Here is a 21,026-nt window from a genome sequence, read left to right on the forward strand (position 1 = left end):
GAGCCTGTCCGGAGGCCGTCTGGGTCCTGGGGTCCGGGCCGCCCGCCGCGATGCCGAGCCCCCGGAGGAACGTGGAGGTTCGCGCCCTGGGCGCCTCCGCCTCGAGCAGCAGCAGCAGCAGCCCCAGCAGCCCGGCCCACGGCGGCGGCGGCGGCGGCGGCAGCAGGTTCGAGTTCCAGTCCCTGCTCGGCAGCCGCGCGGCGGCCGCGGACCCCACCTGCGCCCGGCTCCGCGTGTCCGAGAGCCCGGTGCACCGGCGCGGCTCCTTCCCGCTGGCGGGGGCCGTCCCCTCGCAGGCGCCCCCGCCCCCGCTGCCGGAGGAGGACCGCATCGACCTGAACCCGTCCTTCCTGGGCATCGCCCTGCGCTCCCTGCTGGCCATCGACCTGTGGCTGTCCAAGAAGCTGGGGGTGTGCGCGGGAGAGAGCTCGTCCTGGGGCAGCGTGCGGCCCCTTATGAAGCTGCTGGAGATCTCGGGGCACGGCATCCCCTGGCTGCTGGGCACCCTCTACTGCCTGTCCAGGAGCGACAGCTGGGCCGGGCGCGAGGTGCTGATGAACCTGCTCTTCGCTCTGCTGTTGGACCTGCTGCTGGTGGCCCTGCTCAAGGGGCTGGTCCGCAGGCGTCGCCCAGCCCACAACCAGATGGACATGTTCGTCACCCTCTCGGTGGACAAGTACTCCTTTCCCTCGGGCCATGCCACCAGGGCCGCCCTGGTGTCCCGGTTCATCTTGAACCACCTGGTGCTGGCCATTCCACTGAGGGTGCTGGTGGTACTGTGGGCCTTCATCTTGGGCCTCTCCAGGGTCATGCTGGGGCGACACAATGTCACCGACGTGGCTTTTGGCTTTTTCCTGGGCTACATGCAGTATAGCATCGTGGACTACTGCTGGCTGTCACCGCACAATGCTCCAGTCCTCTTTGTACTGTGGAACCAACAATGACACCGTCTTATTCGTTATGGCACCAGGAGATCTAAATGTTTCCACATGCGATCATGCTGACATAAACCAGCAGCCAAACCGCTTGTCCCTCTTAGGACATTTCAGGCTCCTTTGGAATTTTAGGTGTCCCTCTTGATGGGTTGCTAGGCTGAGGCCACATGCTGGCCATTACTGATCACAGCCATATTACAGAAAGAAAAAAAAAAATCCCACTGTTATACATTCAACAACTGTTTGTATCTCCAGGACAACTGCAAAGAAATCGAGCTGGCGTGATTGTAATGTTGCTGTTTTTTCAAAATTGACATCAGAAAAATTGTATTTTGTAGTGATCCTATATGTCAATATATCACTTGTGAACTGAACTTTGAAAAAAAAAAAAGGATCTTCATTCTGTAAATATACAGGCAGATAAGCTGCATACTAATCATAGTTCTTAGTTATTTAAGAGTCTAAGACAGCTTTTTCTAGTTTATTCTCTGAAGATCTGTTATCACAGCTGGGGAGATTTCCTCTTAATCTTGATTTTCTTGGTAAGCATTTTTAGTTTATTGTCTCTTCCATCTTTGTGGACTTGGTAGTGAGAAGAGAGATTATAGTACATAACTTTCTTTTACCTCTTCAAAAGATCTTTAAGTTTATATTTAGTTCCCACTATTCTCTAATATTATCTTTTAGCATTCAGAGAACAAGCCAAGAACTTACTTGAAGAAGATACACTGAAAGACGGACATATCTATAGTCTCTAGAAAAAAAGGGAGGATAGAACAGTGGCCTTACGCAGAAAAGATAAGCTACTGAGGAGGTCAGAGAAACTGAGAGTTTGCGGGTAGCTAACCACATACTACTAGTATGTCAATGGACCAGTATGGTAGGATATGGGGCCCTGCTACCTGTCATCTCTACTGAATAAAAAAAAAAAAAAAAAAAGCTCCTCCACTGAGTTAATAAAATGGGAAAATAATGTGACTCTTTGCAATGCAAAAGTGTGAGCTTTTTCATCTATACCTTGTGTATTAATACTTTTTCATATGGAATTCTGTTTCCCTGTACACAGCACACTTTAAATAACAGTATTTCATTTGAAATTAATCAGGGGAGTCTGCTGCTATACAAGGTACAACTAACTCCTAAATTTACATTTACATTGACCTTTACATTTAAAGCAGTTTATTCATGGTGCCTCCCCCAAATCACAAGAACAAAGACCACCAAATGTAGAGTAGACTCTGCTCATTATTCTTTGACCATGAAAAACTGAAAGGGTAAGCTTTAAATGCCTCTCTACCTAAAAATTAAGAACCTTTAAGTTAAAAACCTTTGACAAGTTATTTTGACATTTATAAATAGAATGGATTATAACCTTTGATCTGTCATAAACTAGTAGAGGTGCACATAGGAATCTGGAGAATGGCTGTGACAAGTAGGCTATGATTGGGTGGAAACAAATTTTCTGAGTGTGGGAGGCACACTGAGAGAGGAATAGCTACTCTTCAAGATAAAAGAGTAGCTTTTTCAAATAAAATCATTTTCATTCCCACAACATCCTGAACACAGACTACCTCTTCACTTGCAGAGTCAAACTGAAGCAGTAAGTAGTTTGCTTTATCATTTAATCTTACAGGGATCCTTTATTTTAATGGTAACAATATTCAGGCCAGATATTTAGAAGCATGACATTTCTTACAGTGTTCACAAACCTGAATATTAGAGGCTCAAAATTAAGCTTACCTTCTGGTTACTGGCTATATATAGTTCTGGAATCCCCTATCTTAGTTTCTGGGGCCTAGTTTGCTGGCTTTAAAGCACAGATCAATTCACCCTGTTTTTGGAGGATCCTATGTACTGTAGAGTAGAAAACTGATTTCACTGTTAATTAATTGTATACTGAGGAATGCCTTTTAAAAATGAAAATAAAATTAACCAATAATATTGAATGAAATGAGTGTTTCATTTTTGCCTTGATGAAGAGGAAGACTGATTTATCACTCACCTTCTCAAGAATTCCTTCACCTTACTACTACACATTTTGAGAGCTTGCAATTGATATTGCACGGCTGATATAGCCTGGTTCTATTTGCTGTCAAAGTGGAACATCCAGGAAATTCTGCTCTTTATTTTGTAGTTGTGTGTATAATGAAACTGCATTTGTCAATTGTATCGAGACTAACCATATTTTCCATGGCCATAACCTGTGTGGCATGTTTGCTTGTAATCATGGCCAGGAGAGAAGCCCCTACAGTTAGGAGGCAAAGCTGCAGGACAGCCTGTTACTACAGATGGAAGGATTGGAAAATGGGAACTGAAATAAGAGGAATGACTGGCCCAAATAGGAACAGTAGAGTCACCCTGCCACAGTATCTCAATGCAAGATTCAGTGGATAATTATAAGACAGTTGATTGATTTCCCCTTTGGAATTAGCAAACCAGAGCTAATAGGGGAAATAGCTTTGAAATATTTTATTGGTTCCTAGAAGTGAAAAATTATCAGGAAGTAATGAGGCTTTATGAAATAAAATTCTAACCTGGTTATTTAAAAGAGGGTTTTAAACCTTTCCCAAATCTTTATCCTGCAAAAGAAAAGAAAATCCTCCTTGGACTTAATACAGCCTTATTTTTAAAGAACAGGAAATTTCGGGATAAACCTAGAAACAAGTTGGCTTTAAGGGGGAGGAAAGTGGGAAGAGGTTGAGCTGAAGTAAAGGTTAGGAGGTCTGGGAAGACCAGTGTAGAAAAATCGTAGGGACAGAGTACTGCTTGTTCCAAAAGATAATGATGTCTGTGTGGTGAATGAGAGGGTGTGGTGAGAATGACCAGGGACCATTTCAGAACCTGGGGAAAGAGTATGACTTGGGCGCAAGGAGAGGGAGGTTCATTGATCTTTCTTACCGCCCGGATCTGCAACTCCACCACCACTTCCAGAGGCATCGTTCCCTGCGTGGGCGAAAGGACCGGAATGAAAAGATCCTTTCGCGTTGAGCCTAAGACCGATCTTTCTTAGTTTAGTTCAATCCCTGGAGCAAATGTCCCCAGCAGCTTCCCCAGCCCCCACCTCCTCCTACCCCCATCTGTTCCCCAGTGCCCAGGTCCCCTCCCACCCGGACGGGTCTCACACAGCCGGAGCTGGAGCTAAGGCTTCCAGAAGGCGGAAGCGTCGCGTTGCCATGGAAACTCAAACGCGCAACCTTCCACCTTAGAACGCCAGCGAGGTCTAAGGCGCAGGCGTACACGTCTTCAATGCTCCGCTAGGGAAGTGCGGTCCCACGGTCCGCTTGCCAGACTGTGCGCTGAAGGGGGAGAACGACCAGGTACTGAGATGGTAGCCGGGTGGCGAGATGCTAAGAGCCCTGGTTCCCTTTGCACCAAATGTTGACAGTGTCCGTCTAAAAATGGATGGGGCCCTGGCCGGTGAGCGTGGGCACGTGCACCGTAATGTCGTCGGTTCGATTCCAGGTCAAGGGCACTTATCTGGGTTGCAAATTCGTTCCTGGCCCCTGTCGGGGTGTTTGTGTGGGAGGAAACCAATCCATATGTCTTTCCCACATAGATGTTTCAGTTAACATAGTAGCCCGTCCCTAAAGGTACTCTCTTGTTTATGAAATATTATGTCCTCATGTTTGGTCCGCAAAGCACACACTGTCAATAAGAATTTCAACATGTGCTTTTTAGAAATACAAGGATAATTTTTTAAAAGGTTTTTAAAAAGTTAGGTATCCTGCTTTAGCCACAATAGAAATTATCAGTCTCTCTTTTGGGGATTTAGTTAACCTAATGCAAGCAATGAATTATATTATCTCCCAATGGGTAGTTACTGTAGTCGCCAAAACCAGGCTTACACTGCAAAAACCGTCAGTGGTGGCAGACAGGCTAAGGGTTATTAACCATTAGGGAAAATTGCATTTCCTCCCCTTCCTCCCTCCCCCACCCCCTTCACTGTGTTTTAACAAATAAAAATGAAGGGAGTGGTTGCTTCTAGCAAATTGGAAAAATCTGGTAGGGCCAATGCTGACTCTTAAAAAATTTAATTGTGATGAGTCATTTATTATTAATATTTTGTATTGGAGATTTATATAAATGCAAAATGCAAGTGCAAAAAGATGTCTTGAGACAAAAATTAGGTATTCGTTTGGTAGTTGGAGTTCCTTTCCCTGGAAGGGAAAAACTGAGTATGTTGAAGAAGGGTATTTTGTGTCCTTATCCAATCCTGGGTGCTCTGTTTACATATCAAGGGGTACATAAGTGGGTGGTTGGCTCCCTACAGTATCCAGAGCACTGATTTGTCAGCTCATAACAGCTTGTTGGCACCCAGACTAGTACAGTGATATATGAGGAATAGACCTGTGTTGACCCTTACCAGTGAGTCACCACCAACACCAAAGCTAAGACATCGAGGAGAGTGAGAGTCAAACAAATGAATAAGTGGCCAGAGACAAAATGGGAGGAATCAATCTTTATTGAGAACCTAGAAAGTGCTAGACAAATCGCATATGCATCATTCATGTAACCCCCACAATAACTCTTTGAGGAAGATGTTATTATCCCTATTTTATAGATGCAGAATCTGTAGGATGAGATCAGATGGCCTCTTGTCTAAGGACACACAGCTAAAGGGAAGCAGCCACACTTGAATCCAGGTGTACCCTGCCACGTCACTGTCCCTGTAACATGGACATCCTAGAGACACTATGTCCCATCTTATGTTCTTCCTAGACTTAACTGGACTCTTCCTTGCTTCACTGAACTCTCCTGGATAAAACTGGGCTCTTCTTGCTTGGCTTCTAGGACATAGCACTCTTCTGGTTTCCCTCCAACTCTTTGGTTATTCTTCCTCTGTGTCTGTTCATCCTCCTCCATCTGCCTAAGCAACATTTCTAGATCCTTTTCTTTCCTCACAATACTTTTTATCTAGGATTTCATCCACTGTGTGTATGGATTAGCATAGGCACACAGAGTTACATATCCCACACAGGCCACTCTCCCTGACAAGGTGACAAGGTGGAATCTCATGATTACTAATATATATATTTAAATGCATATATTTAAATTTAAATGAACTAAAACTAAATTAAATTTAAAATTCAATTCCTCACTCCCCACTCCTACTAGTCACATTTAAAAAATATATACCTTTATTGATTTCAGAGAGGAAGGGAGAGGGAAAGACAGAAACATCAATGATGAGAATCATTGACTGGCTGCCTCCTGCATGCCCCACACTGGGGATTGAGCCTGCAACCTGGACACTGGGCATGTGCCCTGGCCGGGAATCAAACCGTGACCTCCTGGTTCATAAGTAGATGCTCAACCACTGAGCCACGCCAGCCAGGCTCACTAGTCACATTTTAAAGTGTTCAATGGCTACGTGTGGCTAGTGGCTATTGTATTGGATAGTGCAAGAAGAATTATTTCCATCATCACAGAAACTTCTATTGAGCAGAGTTGTTCTAGAGCTAACTTCACTTAAAGGAAATCTGGGGGATAGAGAAACTTGTTAGTGACACAAGTAAGCAAACAGACATATTGAGAATGTGGGACATTTTATAGGACAACTGACCCAATTAATCTGCAATAAGTCAATGACATTGAAAAACAAAGGAAGCAGGGAAGGGGAAATGCTTTAGATGAAAAGTTACTTAAGATGATCTGACAACCAAATGTAATATGTGGACTTTGTTGGCACCCTGATTCAAAAAAACCAACTTAAATAGAATATTTGAGACCATCAAGGAAATTTTATTATGGTTTGAGTATTAAATAATAACAATAGGTATGATAATGCTAGTTAATAGGTATGATAATGTCCTCGTGTTTATATAAGACAAATATCAACATTGTTTAGAGATACATATTAAGGTATATAGTAGAAATGACCTAATGTCTAAGATTTGTTTTCAAATATCCTAGGAAATGAACAAAAGGAATGGATAAAGAAAATGTAGCAATAGCTTGATAATTGTTCATCTGGGTTAGTCTGAAGTTTACTATTATTCTATAGTTTTGTGTATTTAAAAATATTCATAACAACGACTTTAAAATATTTAACACATACTTAAGTAAGAAGAGAAATCATGTCCTTATGCGGATCTCCTTCTGTCCTAAAATAGCCCATCAAAAGAATTCTTGGTGGCATCTCTATGAAATTCCCTTCAATACAAGTCCATATACACTTAAAGAGAAAAATATGATGGATTTATTCACCCAAAATGCAGATAAGAAAATTATTGTGGTGTAAAGTACTTTACAAGTAATTCAGCAGAAACCCCACTTAAGGAAAAACAGAAGCACTGTATTATAAGAATAGTGGTCTCTGCGTGAATGTCCAAAACAGAAGCTAGTAATTTGAGTAGTATTTCATTAAGTATATGTACACCTCTAGAATTTCCCCCAAGTATCAGGAATGCTTCCAAGGAAGGAATTAAATTGCAATTGAACAACTTTTAACAATCTTTAAGTCATTTGGGATCTGGGCCCACATATGGGATATATTTCACAAACTTTAATATTAGAGTTCATGAGTCAAACTCATATGTTATTCTTTAGCTTCTGCTTTGCCTCACTGGCATTTGTAGGCTCAATAGTTACTTAACCACACCATATAAACCCTTCCACAAGGACTGCCCTTGGGCATTCTAGACTACATATTCCATATCCTTCCATTTTAAAGTCATTTCCATTCAGGAAAAACTAATATGTTCCTTTGAGTTCCTGGCTAGTTCTATGTCCATGAGAGTAGTAGATTAATTATAACCCAAAGCAATTTCCAAGGAATTATATTTATTATCCAATATAAGAAAGTAGAAGAGTATGATTTGGTTCCAAGGCTTGTAAAAAGTGTCCATTTTACAACAATAAAAAAAATATTTTTTAAAAAGTGTCCACTTTACCTGGGCAAAGGCTTCAGGCCCCAAAGTCAGCAATAGCTAAAATGAGACGACTTCTGATGTTATTATATCTACCCTTTCTCCTCCTCCCAAAATATACCCATTTCCATTCCCTTTTTACCCTCTTTCATCTTTATTTAATGCTATATCTTTCTTTTTATCTTTGTTTCTATTCATTAGTTCCTTACTCATCTTTTCAGCACATATTTATTAAGTACCTACTATGCACTAGGTACTGTTCTGGACAATGGAGGTTCAAGGGTGAACAAGAAACAATCTATGCTCTTGTGGACCTTATGAAAAATACTAAGAAGGAAAGACCCAGGGGGTGACATAGAAGGGTACAGGTTGGAGAGGGAATAAGAACCTAATTTAGACCCAGTGGACAGGTCAGCTTCTCTAAGGGTATGACAATTTGATCTCAGATCTAGAAAGGAAAGCATGACCACTAGAATGTATTTTAAAGAACTAATAGAAAAGATAGCCAGGAAAAGGGAACAACAAATGTAAAGGGCCATGGGTCAGGAAAGATATTGGTATGTTTGAGGAACTAAAAGGAGGCCACTGACTATACCAACAGAGATCTCAGCGAGAGGTAGAGGAGGTTAGGAGATGATGCTCAAGAATTAGACTGGCACTGGGTATTACAGGAATGTAAGCAGTTATGACAATGTGATAGAGTAGCTAACACCCGTAAGCTTTTCTTCATTGCTAAATGGAACCCAAGTTTTGCTTGGGTGGCAATGCATCTAGTTCCAGGGAATGAATCATAATTATGTATGGTGAATGTTATGTACAGGGAAATCACTGAAAACTTCTGAGAAATATTTTCAATTTCATTTGAAATAACTTTTTAATGAAAGATACAGTGTTTTTGCCTCCTCCCCCTTTGTACTTTATCTGCTGTCATATTTTCTCCTGCGGCTTTCACTCCTAAACTAAAAGGTTTAGTTTTTCAACTTTTATTTGTAATTAATTATTAAGATATAACAGATACCCATTGGAAAATATTCAAACAGCATAATACAGGAAAACTAAGAATAGAAAGTGATGATTCTCAGAAACTTCCCTTCCAGCCTTACTCTCCAGGGGTAATCAATAGCAATTCTTGTTTACCCTCCAGGAATTTTCTATACCTGTACATACACAGTTTTTACACAAATTGGATCATTCTCTTTCTCTACAGCTATAGATATGCCCACACATATAACTAACTTTGCAAGTTGCTTTTTTTTTTTTTTAACTCAACACGTTCAGGAGATATTTCTATACGAGCTTATTTATATCTATTTTACTATTTTGAAAAGACTGATACTATCCCATTGTAATAACAGACCATAACTTTTTAAAGTTCTATAAATGGGAACTTAGATTGTTTGGCTTTTTTTTTTTTCTTGCCACACACACAAAACATGCTGCAGTAAATCATTGTAGATAAATCATTGCATATTGATGCAAAAAATAACTGCTGGATAATTTCCTGGTAATGAAATTGCTGAATCAAAGCACTTACTCCTCTGATTTAGTCAAGTTGCCCCTCCCCAAAAGGTTACACAAACATTTCCTCTCAGAGCATTTCTTGTCCACACTCTGTATTGACTGACTTCAAAGGTTTGCCAGTCTAATAGATTGGGGGGGAATGACGTCTCCTTTTTAGGAGTCTCTATAATTATGACGACAGCAATGCCTGATGGTTAAATGTGCACGTTTTAAAGTCAGATTCCCTAGGCTAATCCTAGTTCTTACCCTTGATATGTGTAACCTTGGGCATGCTGGGTCTATAGAGAATGAACCTTTAGGACTAAACGCGATAGGCAGACATACAGGAGGCCCTCCCTGTCCGTTTGCAATCAGTGGTACTCGTCTAAATGATTTAAAGCCGTGCGGGGTCCAGTCCTTCACCTTCGGCGTCTTCCTCCTAGCCCAGGCTCGCAGAACTCTTGTTGCGTGTAACTCACAATGAGAGGAAAAGTGGCTCTGCTTTTCAAAATTCTACCCCCCGCCCCGCCCCAATACCCTCGCTTCAGAAATACTGGTTTTACATATCAATGTATAGCAATGAGTTGCAGATTTTAAACAAGTGGATGCTCCCTGGTCTGAGCATCACCCGGCATCCAGGTCTCCCTCCCTGTTTACAGCGCAGGAGGCACTGGGTCCGCAGCGCCGCTCGGGGTGAGTCGGCAGCGACGAGAACTGCAGGGAACCGAGTGTTTAGAGAAAGTAGGACTCCCAGAGCCAAGCCTCACACACAGGGGCCGGGACGCCCCGCCCACGGCCCCGCCCTCCAGGCCGGAAGTAACGTCCCTAATCGTGTCCGTCGAGTTCCGCCGTCCGCCGGTGGCGGGGCCCGGCCTAGCGTGGGGCGTGCGTCGGCGTCGCGGGCCCCAGAGGGATTCTGGGTAACGGCCCCGGCCGGCTGGGCGGCTGGCTCGGCGCAGCAGGTCTCCCCCACGCCGAGGCCGTGTGTTGTAGGGTCCGGGGCAGCCCGGCATGGAGCAGCCATGGCCGCCTCCAGGACCTTGGAGCCTCCCTCGGACCGAGGCTGAGGCTGAGGAAGAGAGTGACTTGGACGTGTCTCCCAGTTCTCCCCGCTGCCCACCGCTGCCGGGCGGCGGCGCCCAGGTGAGAAGGGGCCCCTGTCTGCGAGCGGCAGGGGAGGTGCAGTGGCCGGGCTCCCGGAGGCCCCCGGCTCTGCGACCCTCTCGGGCGCCCTGGTCTGCGCTGCCACCTCACCCGCTGGGGCCGAGCGCCCGGTGCCATCGCACCGCTATGGTAGCATCTTCTAAAGCAGCGGTTCTCAACCTGTGGGTCGTGACCCCTTTGGGGGTCGATCGACCCTTTCACAGGGGCCGCCTAAGACCATCGGAAAACACACATATAATTACATATTGTTTTTGTGCTTAATCACTATGCTTTAATTACGTTCAATTTGTCACAATGAAAATACATCCTGCATATCAGATATTTATGATTCATAACAGTAGCAACATTAGAGTGATGAAGTAGCAACGAAAATAATTTTATGGTTGGGGGTCACCACAACATGAGGAACTGTATTAAAGGGTCGTGGCATTAGGAAGGTTGAGAACCACTGCTCTGAAGGCTTGGAAGAGGGGCCGGACCTGTGTGTCCAACCCCCACCTCTGCCCGCACCTTTTCACCTTGGCTCATCCTTGCTCACCCTTGGCAGACCTGCCTCCCCCAAGCCCTCTCCTGACAGCACCCAGATGGGGGGCGGCTCATGCGGTCACATTGACCCTTTTGTCCTCTCGTGCGTGGTTCTACCCGAGCATTGCATTCTGGTGAAGATTCTCATGTGTGCCTAGTTCATCATTAGGCACAGTAAATGGTGGTATTTCAGCAGTTCACCGAGCTCCTTCCTTATAAAGGTTTCTGACCCGAACGTACTGCTGTGACATCTGAACAAATCAAATGTCGCTTTTGAGGCTGGCCTAACATCTCTCCCATTCGCGTGACCATTTTACCCCCGACGGTTGTTTGTAGTTTTGCTTCCCATCCTTCTCCAGTGAAAACGCAGAGGCTCACGTTTGCCTTGTCCTTAAAACTTCTTCCTGAGATTCCTGATGCTGCGTGTGGTGTTCAGCCCAGCATGCCTTCCTCTGAAACTTAGCTGCATGGGATGTGCCATTTAGGATTTCTCTGGGTCCTGTCTTAATAAAAGTGCTTACATACTCATACCATCTTGTCCTGGTTTTTCTCCTGAGTGTGTTTTGAGCGTGTGTTACAGGATTGCAGACTTGTCTGTTCAACCAAACGGATTATAGGTGTCTGCTTTCTAGGCTTCCTGCAGAATGGAATCCCCAAGGGCTTAACTGAATTAATACAGTTTTTCTCTAGACTCATCTTGCCAGCCGTTAACGAATACGAGCCATTTAAGTCGTTTGTCACTGAGTGCAGGGTCATCGATCCTCTGCCCAGCTCACGGAGTTGGCTTCAGACAGAGAAAAATGCTGTTTCATAACACAGACTGTACTTTGGCCAGCCAGTCACTGGGAAAATGCAAGACATTTTTTAGGAGGACAGAGTGAGAATTGATAGGTCAGTGCTCACCCACTAATGATGGGTCACTGGTGTCATCTTTGTATACAAAGTGTGTTATATAACCGCATAATGAATGTGCTACAGAGGAAAAGAACAGCAGCTGCCAACATCAATTTCGAAGGCATATGGAGAGGATAGAAGAAGAATTTTAGTGCATTGTGGTTGAATCGCAAGAGAAACTTAATTTTTAAAATATTTGTGTATTAATCTTTGCTCATACACTTGGAATTATAAGTTTATTTAGCAGGAAGGGGTTTTAGAAGCAAATAGCCTTATCTCTTTCATTGAAAATTATTTCCCTGAGATCATGTAGCTCGTTAGTGGCAGAATTAAAACCAAAATCCACTCTGACTCCAAGTACAGTCTCATTTTTTCCCACCTACTGCAGTGCCCATCCTGTGATGTAATGCAAAACTATTTGGCTGAAACTACCTCTGGATACTGTTAATATCTGTAAAGTGATTACTAATCCTAAATTAGTTCACATGTTATAACCTGTTTATTTGTCTTGCTGGCTTTAGGATTTACGTTTGGATTGGAATATTCGGAAAGAATAAAACGTTTAATTCAATTTATAAACATTGTATAATCTTTATAAAAATAGCTTTGGTTCAATTTTATGGAATTTGGGGAATCTAGGCATCTTAATGTTATATATGATGTCTAATCCTGGATGTAATGTTATACATCACATATGACATTAATTATAACAGAATTATACATTACATATAACATATAGCAGTTTGGAATATAGAGATAAAGTTAGACCATAATGTTCAAGTTTCTTTTTTGATTTTATGTTCTTTGAATTTATGTTTAATGTCCCTTCAAAATCTCAATATGTTCACAGATAAAATATGACTTTTTATTTAGTCTTCTCAATACATGCTGCATAGTTTGCTCAAATACCCAAATGTCTATATAGTCTGCAGAGAAGAATTTAAACATAAATCATTTTCAGAATTTAGAGATAAGATTTCTATGTTTAAGAAATGACTTAAGCATCTGAGATCTTGGTCCCCAGCATATGTTGTCAGTTTGGCTCAAATAAAATCTTACAAAAATTCAAAACAAAAAAAAAGAGAGAAAAGAAATGACTTGAGAATTTGCTCCCACATAATTTGAAAATGCTAGATGTGTTTGTATATATATATTCTTCCTTAGTATATCTTTGTCTTTTCTTACAATATAAATTTTATAGCTTAAATTGTCTTCTTTTCCTGGCTCCTCCTTAAAGCATAGCTAGTCTGCACTTCTTGATTCTATTCTAAGATAGCAAAAAAAATAAAAATAAGTACTTGGTTAGAGTCATGTGGTGCCTGGGCTCCGAACCTGCTAAATAATTAAGTAAAACATCTGAATAACAACAATGTCCACATTTGCCCGAATAGAAATCTAAGTTTGCCTGGAAGACTCATCTAGGAAATAGGGACCTTGCATGCTCCTTGCCTCAGAATTCTTTACCACCACTAGTCTATTCCATGAAGTGGAGTCATTTATTCACCTAAGATTTATTGTTCTAGCTCCTAAAGAAGCTGAGAGTTGGGTAAACAAATAAGCACAATGTTGTGTGAAAACACCGCTATGGAAGTATGCATAACTTGGGTGGAGGGGGAAGGGATGAGAGAAAATTTAGGTATGTAATGCCAGAATCTGGAATGGAGGTAGGAGTTTGGTGGGGCATGAGGGAAGGGGGATGCCACATTGAAGGGGTGGAGGGAAAGAATAAGCAAAACTGGAGAGAAACTGAAACTGAGTCCAGAGAGATAATAGGGAGTGAAATCATGAGGGACAATGCCATGTCACAGAGTTTGCACTTTTTCCCAAGAATCTAAGAATGAGTAAAATTACCAGATTTAGTTTTTGGAGAGATCACTCCAAGTCTAGCAGAGAAGAGAATGGCTCAAAATGAGAAAGGGTGTATTTATATAATAGTGATGCAGATAAGGGAACAGACTGGAGTAAAATTATTCTGAATTTCTAGTTTGATATTGATCTACATTTTGGCTAAGAAATCATAAAGAATGTGCCTTCAACTCTTATTTTATACAGCTGTAGAGTAGAAGGCACCCATCTCACGTAGGAGTTCGGTAAATATTAAAGCTAATTACTATTGTTTCTGACTGGAACAGAATCACCAGGGTGGGCCAGTTGGCTTTTCTTTTTTAATAACTTTACCTGTTTTGATTAGGATTAAGTTAAAGAGTATCTATTTGATATAGTCAGTTATAAGTAAAAATTGCCAATAAGAACTCAGATTGCCAAGGATTTGGATAATATAGAAGGAAATTAGAAACTAATAGATGATTGCTTCTAAATAAAAGGTTCTTTGCAATGAATAACTTGCAGAGCAAAATTCTAAAGGTCTGGTTTTCAGCATGTTGAGTAATAAGTTGATGAACCAGATTTAAGCTTTTGTTCTCTTTCTGCTATTTCAGATGATAAAGACTATAAAACAAATGTTTGTTGTACACCAGCTACAGTTTATCTGTGCTAGTTGCTAGGCTTTTCATTGCTGTTAGTTTTGGGGGGAGGGGGACAGATTAACAAAGAAGCTTACTGGTAGAGTCTAGTTCAGCCGTGGGCAAACTACGGCCCGCGGGCCAGATCCCCGCGGGCCAGATCCGGCCAGTTTGAAATGAATAAAACTAAAAAAAAAAAAGACCGTACCCTTTTATGTAATGATGTTTACTTTGAATTTATATTAGTTCACACAAACACTCCATCCATGCTTTTGTTCCGGCCCTCCGGTCCAGTTTAAGAACCCATTGTGGCCCTCGAGTCAAAAAGTTTGCCCACCCCTGGTCTAGTTGATGAAACAAGGCCTGTAATATAAAAATGTAACTGCACACACAGAAGGTTTCTGGATACCTATGCACCAGAAACATTGTATAGAAATTCCTGACTAAAAGAAAATTGAACTTTGCTGTGTAAACATTCCCAATGCCTTCTTCATTTCTTACAAAGATTATTTTTCATCCAGATGTATAGCCATGGGATTGAAATGGCTTGCCAAAAGCAGAAAGAGTTTGTGAAGAGCTCTGTGGCATGCAAATGGAACCTCGCTGAAGCTCAGCAGAAACTTGGTAGCTTAGCACTGCATAATTCTGAGTCCTTGGATCAGGAACAGGCCAAGGCACAAACAGCAGTATCAGAACTGAGGCAACGTGAAGAAGAATGGCGGCAGAAAGAAGAGGCTCTAGTACAAAGAGAGAGAATGTGTCTATGGAATGTGGATACCATTAGCAAGGATGTTTTTAATAAGGTAGGACCTTTTTTTGCACCGTAATCAAAGAAGAAAAAACCAAAATGTTTGTACAAACCTTTGTGCATATTTGGTAGCAAAACAACAGAATCCTATAATCAGTATTTGTTTTTGACAGTTTATGAAAAGTGCTTGTTACAGAAACCTGTATTCCCAATTGTGTCTAATGTGGGTAATTCTGAATACAAATATATGGCTGCAGCATAGCACACTGAATATAAATGTGGGCTCTGGAATCAGACTGCCTCAAATCTTAGCTTTGTCACATGCTTGTTGTGACCTTGGGCAAGTCACTTAACATCTCTAAGTCTCAGTTTCCTCAACGTTATGGGGTTGGTATGAAGACTAAATAGGGTAATATCTTAAAAGCAAGTAGCATGGGGCCTATCAGGTGGTAAAGCTAAGATTTTACAAGCACTTTCTAATGTTGCTGTGTTATCAGCTTGCTATTAGTTTTTTAGCACTAATGTACAGTTGCTGGATTTACTAAATAAAGTGTTTACCACTGTTACTTTTTTTTAGTAAACTTTAGGTAGTAATCTGAACTTGGTATTACAAGCTTTAGTAGTGAAAGGACCAGTATATTACTTATGCCAACTTAGTAGTTTATTAAGAGTGGTTTTCTATTTCTACTGGATTATATAGGCCTTATTCTTTGACTTTTATATCTGAAGTAGATATGGGTAATGAACGTTAGTCATTTTCAACTAGTATGTAAAGTATTCTTTCTGTTTGTACTAACCTTTTCAAGCTTCAGGGATAGACTGCTAAATTCACATTTAATTTACCTTTAACTGTCGTTATTCTTTAGACTTCTCAATCTATAGTTATTTGTTTCTGTTCTGGCATTCACCCTCAACGTACCCTTTAAAGAACTCTAAATATCCTTCTCCTACACCAGCTCTAGTTCTGCTGTAATAATAAGTAATATACATAGGAAAATGATACCACTAGCGCTATCAGTACTTCATTCTTTACTTGAGAAAAATTATGAATTCAGCAACATGCTTTTTGTAAAAAAACAACAAAAACCACATAAATATGTAAAATAGAATTATAAAGCTTCCTTCACTAGCTGTTCCATTTCCCAGAGATAACACTGGTAACAGTAAGTTATATCTTTCTAGACTTTTTTTGTACTTGTACTAATTTATATTTATATATTTTTCCTCCCCCACAATAGGATCATTCTTTTTTTTTTTATGTTTTATTGATTTCTTACAGAGAGGAAGGGAGAGGGATAGAGAGTTAGAAACATTGATGAGAGAGAAACATCGATCAGCTGCCTCCTGCACACTCCCTACTGAGGATGTGCCCGCAACCAAGGTACATGCCCTTGACTGGAATCGAACCTGGGACCCTTGAGTCCGCAGGCCGACGCTCTATCCACTGAGCCAAACCGGTCAGGGCTAGGATCATTCTTTATCTTAATGTTTTGCTATGTCAGTATATATTGTTCTAGGGGTGTGTCTTCTAAAGTGTTATTTTATTCTGGTTTGCATTTATACCCTAAAACTATTCAAAATAATTTTCTTCTTCCAGAGAGAATGGTCAAAATAATATTTCTTTGTTTTGTAAAGTTAATATAGTGGTCACAAATTTTCATTTGTCTCTCCTTTTAATTGTTTTTTTAAACTTAGGTTCTAACAAGGCCTACATTTATACCACACATTAATTAGGACTATTTTTATGTTCCAGTCATTTGCTCAAAATCGTACATTGATTTTGTCTGGGAGCTTGAGACTTGAGAGGACTGGTCTAGATCTGCGCTGTCCAACTCTATAGCCACTAGCCACATGTGCTATTGAGAGCTTGAAATATGGCTAGTCCGAATTGAGATGTGCTGTAAGTGTAAAATACACACCAGATTCCAATGATTTAGTACCAAAAGAAGTAAAATATTTTATTAATAATTTTTTGTATTGCTTACCTGTTGAAATTATATGCTGGATATGTTGGGTTAAACTAATGTTATTAATTTATCTGTTTCTTTATGCTTTTTAATGTGGCTAATAGAAAACTTTAAATTATATTTGTGATGGATTATATTTCTACTGGACAGTGCTGGTCTAGATAGCAGAGTATATAAGGAAAAAATGCTTTCATTTTGAAATATATAAACTTGTGTGCTTTTTTATTGTAAACTGCCAGAGAGCTAGTTTGCAGTTTTCATTTTTGGCAATGATGTTCTCAAGGTTTAAATGCGACCACAGAATGTTCTGCAAAATTGTTCTGCCATTTTTTCTAGCCAGATACAAACTTCATCTTGGTCTGTTTTATGACTTATTTAATCGAAAATAAGCACTTCTTTAATAGAATTTTGTACTTGATTTCGGAATCAGACTGTTTGGCTTCTCCTAAGAAAAGTTTACAACAAAGGTCTATTTTAGGTTTGTGTCTTATCAAAGACTTTCTGGTAGATAATATTTTATTCTCTATATGCTTTGAATTTCGGGATTTATATCCAGCAAGAGCTCCAAAGATTAGTCTAGAGCAGTGACTTTCAACCGCAAGAATTTTTAAAACATATAGTACCTGACTATTTAGTCCGGGGCACTGACCTCTTTTCCCTTAGATTGTCAAAAAAAAATGACAATAGCCAAAACCACTATAGCTGTCTAGTATGTCTTATATATAGGTCATATAATAGAGTTGCATCTTATTGGTCATCTCACATAATAAGGTGTCTCTTGGTACCAGAAATCATATATATATGCCTAATATGTAAATTGTCCCCAAGGGAGTTTGACCTGGAGTTTGATCGCTTGCTATGACGTGCGCTGACCACCAGCGGGCAGCGCAGAATGAAGGGAGGCCCCAGCTGGCATTTGGAAGGAAGGCCCCGGTGGCAGCCATAAGGCCCTGATCAGCCCTGATTGCCGGCCAGGCCTAGGGACCCTGCCCGTGCACGAATTTTGCGCACTGGGCCTCTAGTCCTTATATAAAAGTTTAGATGCCTGAATTTTTATCTTTTATTTTAGTGGATGTTTATTAAAGCTAGGGGCAATTAAACAAGGAAGGGCTGGGAAAATGAGCCTAGGTTGAGCTGCTTTGGCTCACCGAGAGGGCTTCCTGGGGCACATACCTGGGTTGTCAGTTTGCTCCCCAAACCTGGTCAAGGTGCATGCTCAAGGCAACAGTTGATGTGTGTCTCTCACATCGATGTTTCTCCCTCTCTTCCACTTTCTCAAAAGAAATGGAAAAATATCCCCAAGTGAGGATTAAAAAAAAGAAGAAAAAAAAAAAAAACAAGGGGGCCATGGGGACTGGTTCAGGGGTTTGCCTGGGATGAATTGCCACTGCCCATTGCTGCACTGGTTGCAAGCCTTGTGATGTCCCTTAGAGTTTAGGAAATCATGCTTGTGAAGAAAGAAAGAAAGGGGTGGGAAGGCGCAGGCATGCTCCTAGGAGAGTGTGTGCAAGGGCACCTAAATTTTTAAAAAGTCATTTTGAAGCAAAAAAAGGTATTTATTTATTTTGTAAATAAATCAAAGTTGTATCTTACTTTTTTTGTCAGATCAGCAAAATATATATATTTTGATGTGTCACAGAATTTTAGTAATTAGTTTATGTATGCCATGAGATGAAAAAGGTTGAAAATCACTGGTCTAGAGTTGCAGATACTTAATGGGAATGAATAAAGCAAAACATAAATGATGCATGTAAAGGATCTTTCTATACCTACCTTTAATAGGGAAATTTAGTTTAACAAAAAGATTCATTTGTTTTTCTGTATAATTTCTAAAGTAATTCTATAACTTGTCATACATCATTTTAAATGAAACTCCAGTATAAGTAAATTTTAATTGTTTAATAGAGTTTAACACATGAATTTAATGATATACTATCAGTATAAGATTATACCACCTATTTATAGTGTCTATAGAAAAGATTGCAAGACATTTAGTATCTGAGAAAGAAGATCAATCAGAATATAAAATCTGATTTTAACTTAAATTTTTTTAGAGTTTTATTAATCAAGATAAAGGAAAAGAAACAGAAGATGAAGATAAATCAGAATCATTTATGCAGAAATATGAGCAAAAAATCAGACATTTTGGTAAGTCTATTGTTTGAATTACCTTCTATAACATCTATTATTATATAACTAGAGGCCCAGTGCACAAAATTCATGCACAGTGTGGTGGGGGTAGGAGGAGTCCTGTACTCTCTCCAATCTGGGACCCCTCGGGGAATGTCCGACTGCCGATTTAGGCCTAATCCCGCAGTTGGACATCCCTCTCACAATCCAGGACCACTGGCTCCTAACCGCTTGCCTGCCTGCCTGATTGCCCCTGACCACTCTGCCTGCCTGCCTGATCACGTCTAACCACCTTTGCCTGCTGACCTGATCGCTCCCAACTGCCCTCCCCTGCCAGCCTGATCGCCCCCAACTGCCTCCCCTGCCAGCCTGATCACCCCCAACTGCCCCCCCTGCCGGCCTAATTGTCCCCAACTGACCCCCCTGCCGGCCTGATCCCCCTAACTGCTCTCCCCTGATGGCCTGCTCGCCCCCAACTGTTCTCCCCTGCTGGCCTGATCACCCCTAACTACCTCTGCCTCGGCCCCGCCACCATGGCTTTGTCTTGAAGGACGTCCAGAAGATCTCTAGAAGGTCTCCTGGTCTAGTTAGCATAATACTCTTCTATTAGTATAGATACTACCCTATACTATACAGTCTTTATTTACTCCACATCCTCTTTCCATTCCCCAGCTAGTCTTTGCTTTATCTTTTTCCTCTTTGCTTCCTTGGTATCTGGTTATAGGACTAGCTTTTATCCCCCCACCCCTCTAGGTTTTAGATATTATATAATTCAAGCAGGTCCTTGAATTGTTATTCAGATAAATATAGTAATAGAAATATGTATACAAAGAACTGAAAAATAGTTTTCTTTGTAGGGGAAAGGTGTTAAGATAGGGATTAATGTAAGTGAAGGCTTCCCAGAGGAGGTAACAGCTGAACTGGATTATGAGGAACACGTAGGAGTTATCCATATAGATAAGGAAGCAAAGCAACAGCACATGCAAAGACACAGTTGGGAAGCAGCATGTTGTGTTGTAAAATTTATAAGCAGTGTGATACTGCTGAAGTAAAAATGCCACTCGGAAGTGTTAGGAGTTAAGCTTCAAGTCATGTTTTTTTATCCCAAGTAATATGTTCATTTAGTAAACATACTTTTTATTTGTAGTATATTAATAAGATTTTAAATGGCATTTTGAAATCTCTTTCCTATTGGTGTTCCTTCCCCCAAAAGTATTTAGAATTTCATTCGTCCTCAACTATGTCATGACAATAGATACTTTAGATTTTTTCCTTCTTTTTATGCAGTTTATTCATAAAATACCCATTTCCTCATACTTTTGATTTAAAAATATAAGCTGTGTATTCTGTTTAATTCCAACATAGTATCTGAAAAAGTGAAGCTTATTGTTATATATGTTATTATTCTGGTATCATTTATAATAGAAAGAAAAGGATAAACAGCCCTCGCTTGGTTAGATATTAAAATTTTTAAATGAGTAGAGCCCAAGTCATAGGGATAAAAAGCAAAATTTTTGTAAGTCTTAGTTGTGATAATGTGAGTTGTCACTCTCACCTCCAGTTCTCTTCCTAGGCCTATGTATTCTGTAGGAAACAGTACTGTATATCACTTGCTCTTTCAGAGCATGGCTGCAGCTGGTAGAATAGCATCCCTCAGGTGTCACCAGCTGACATATTATAGGCCAGTTGCTTTGGAGCCATGTAAAACCAGCCGGTGTGAAACAGTTCCCTCACTTTTGCTGTAAGCTTGGTCAGAAGCAATATTATGTGGGAAAATATCTCAACCTTACAAGGTGTAATAACCCACCTGGCACTATAACTGTATGTGTCTT

At 40.9% G+C, this 21,026-nt stretch overlaps 3 protein-coding genes across 7 annotated transcripts in view; 2 read left to right on the forward strand and 1 right to left on the reverse strand.

Annotated features, from left to right (window-relative positions):
* SPATA6L (spermatogenesis associated 6 like) overlaps positions 1-4,130 on the reverse strand; it is a 47,468-nt gene extending 43,338 nt beyond the window's left edge. The window contains exons 1-2 of one of the 2 annotated variants that reach the window (XM_070431583.1): positions 4,058-4,130; positions 3,834-3,878 (exon numbers count right to left, since the gene is read on the reverse strand). In XM_070431583.1, the coding sequence (XP_070287684.1) occupies positions 3,834-3,872 (39 nt within the window). In that variant the 5' untranslated portion in view covers positions 3,873-3,878; positions 4,058-4,130. Of the gene's footprint in view, positions 1-3,833; positions 3,945-4,057 lie in introns of those variants that run through there. The other variant, XM_070431584.1, reaches the window with a different exon arrangement.
* On the forward strand, positions 12-2,886 carry PLPP6 (phospholipid phosphatase 6). The gene has a single exon (XM_070431582.1). The coding sequence runs from the start codon at positions 51-53 to the stop codon at positions 942-944; it is 894 nt and encodes a 297-aa protein (XP_070287683.1). The 5' UTR covers positions 12-50; the 3' UTR covers positions 945-2,886.
* A 6,052-nt stretch (positions 4,131-10,182) lies between the features above and the next one.
* CDC37L1 (cell division cycle 37 like 1, HSP90 cochaperone) overlaps positions 10,183-21,026 on the forward strand; it is a 40,861-nt gene continuing 30,017 nt past the window's right edge. The window contains exons 1-3 of one of the 4 annotated variants that reach the window (XR_011473413.1): positions 10,183-10,447; positions 14,871-15,152; positions 19,119-19,212. Coding sequence is in view for 3 of the 4 variants with exons in the window: in XM_070431593.1 (XP_070287694.1) it covers positions 10,316-10,447; positions 14,871-15,152; positions 19,119-19,212 (508 nt within the window). In the remaining variant the exon portion in view is untranslated. The remainder of the gene's footprint in view (positions 10,448-14,870; positions 15,153-19,118; positions 19,213-21,026) is intronic. The other 3 variants (XM_070431593.1, XM_070431592.1, XM_070431591.1) reach the window with 3 other exon arrangements.

Source organism: Myotis yumanensis, unplaced genomic scaffold, assembly GCF_028538775.1.
Source record: "Myotis yumanensis isolate MYYU_CA2020_CCGP unplaced genomic scaffold, mMyoYum1.0.hap1 SCAF_12, whole genome shotgun sequence".
Classification (NCBI taxonomy): Eukaryota; Metazoa; Chordata; class Mammalia; order Chiroptera; family Vespertilionidae; genus Myotis; species Myotis yumanensis.

What these genes read in the sequence shown, in the direction of transcription:
- PLPP6 (XM_070431582.1), top strand. Translation starts at nt 51, where the DNA reads ATGCCGAGCCCCCGGAGGAACGTGGAGGTTCGCGCCCTGGGCGCCTCC.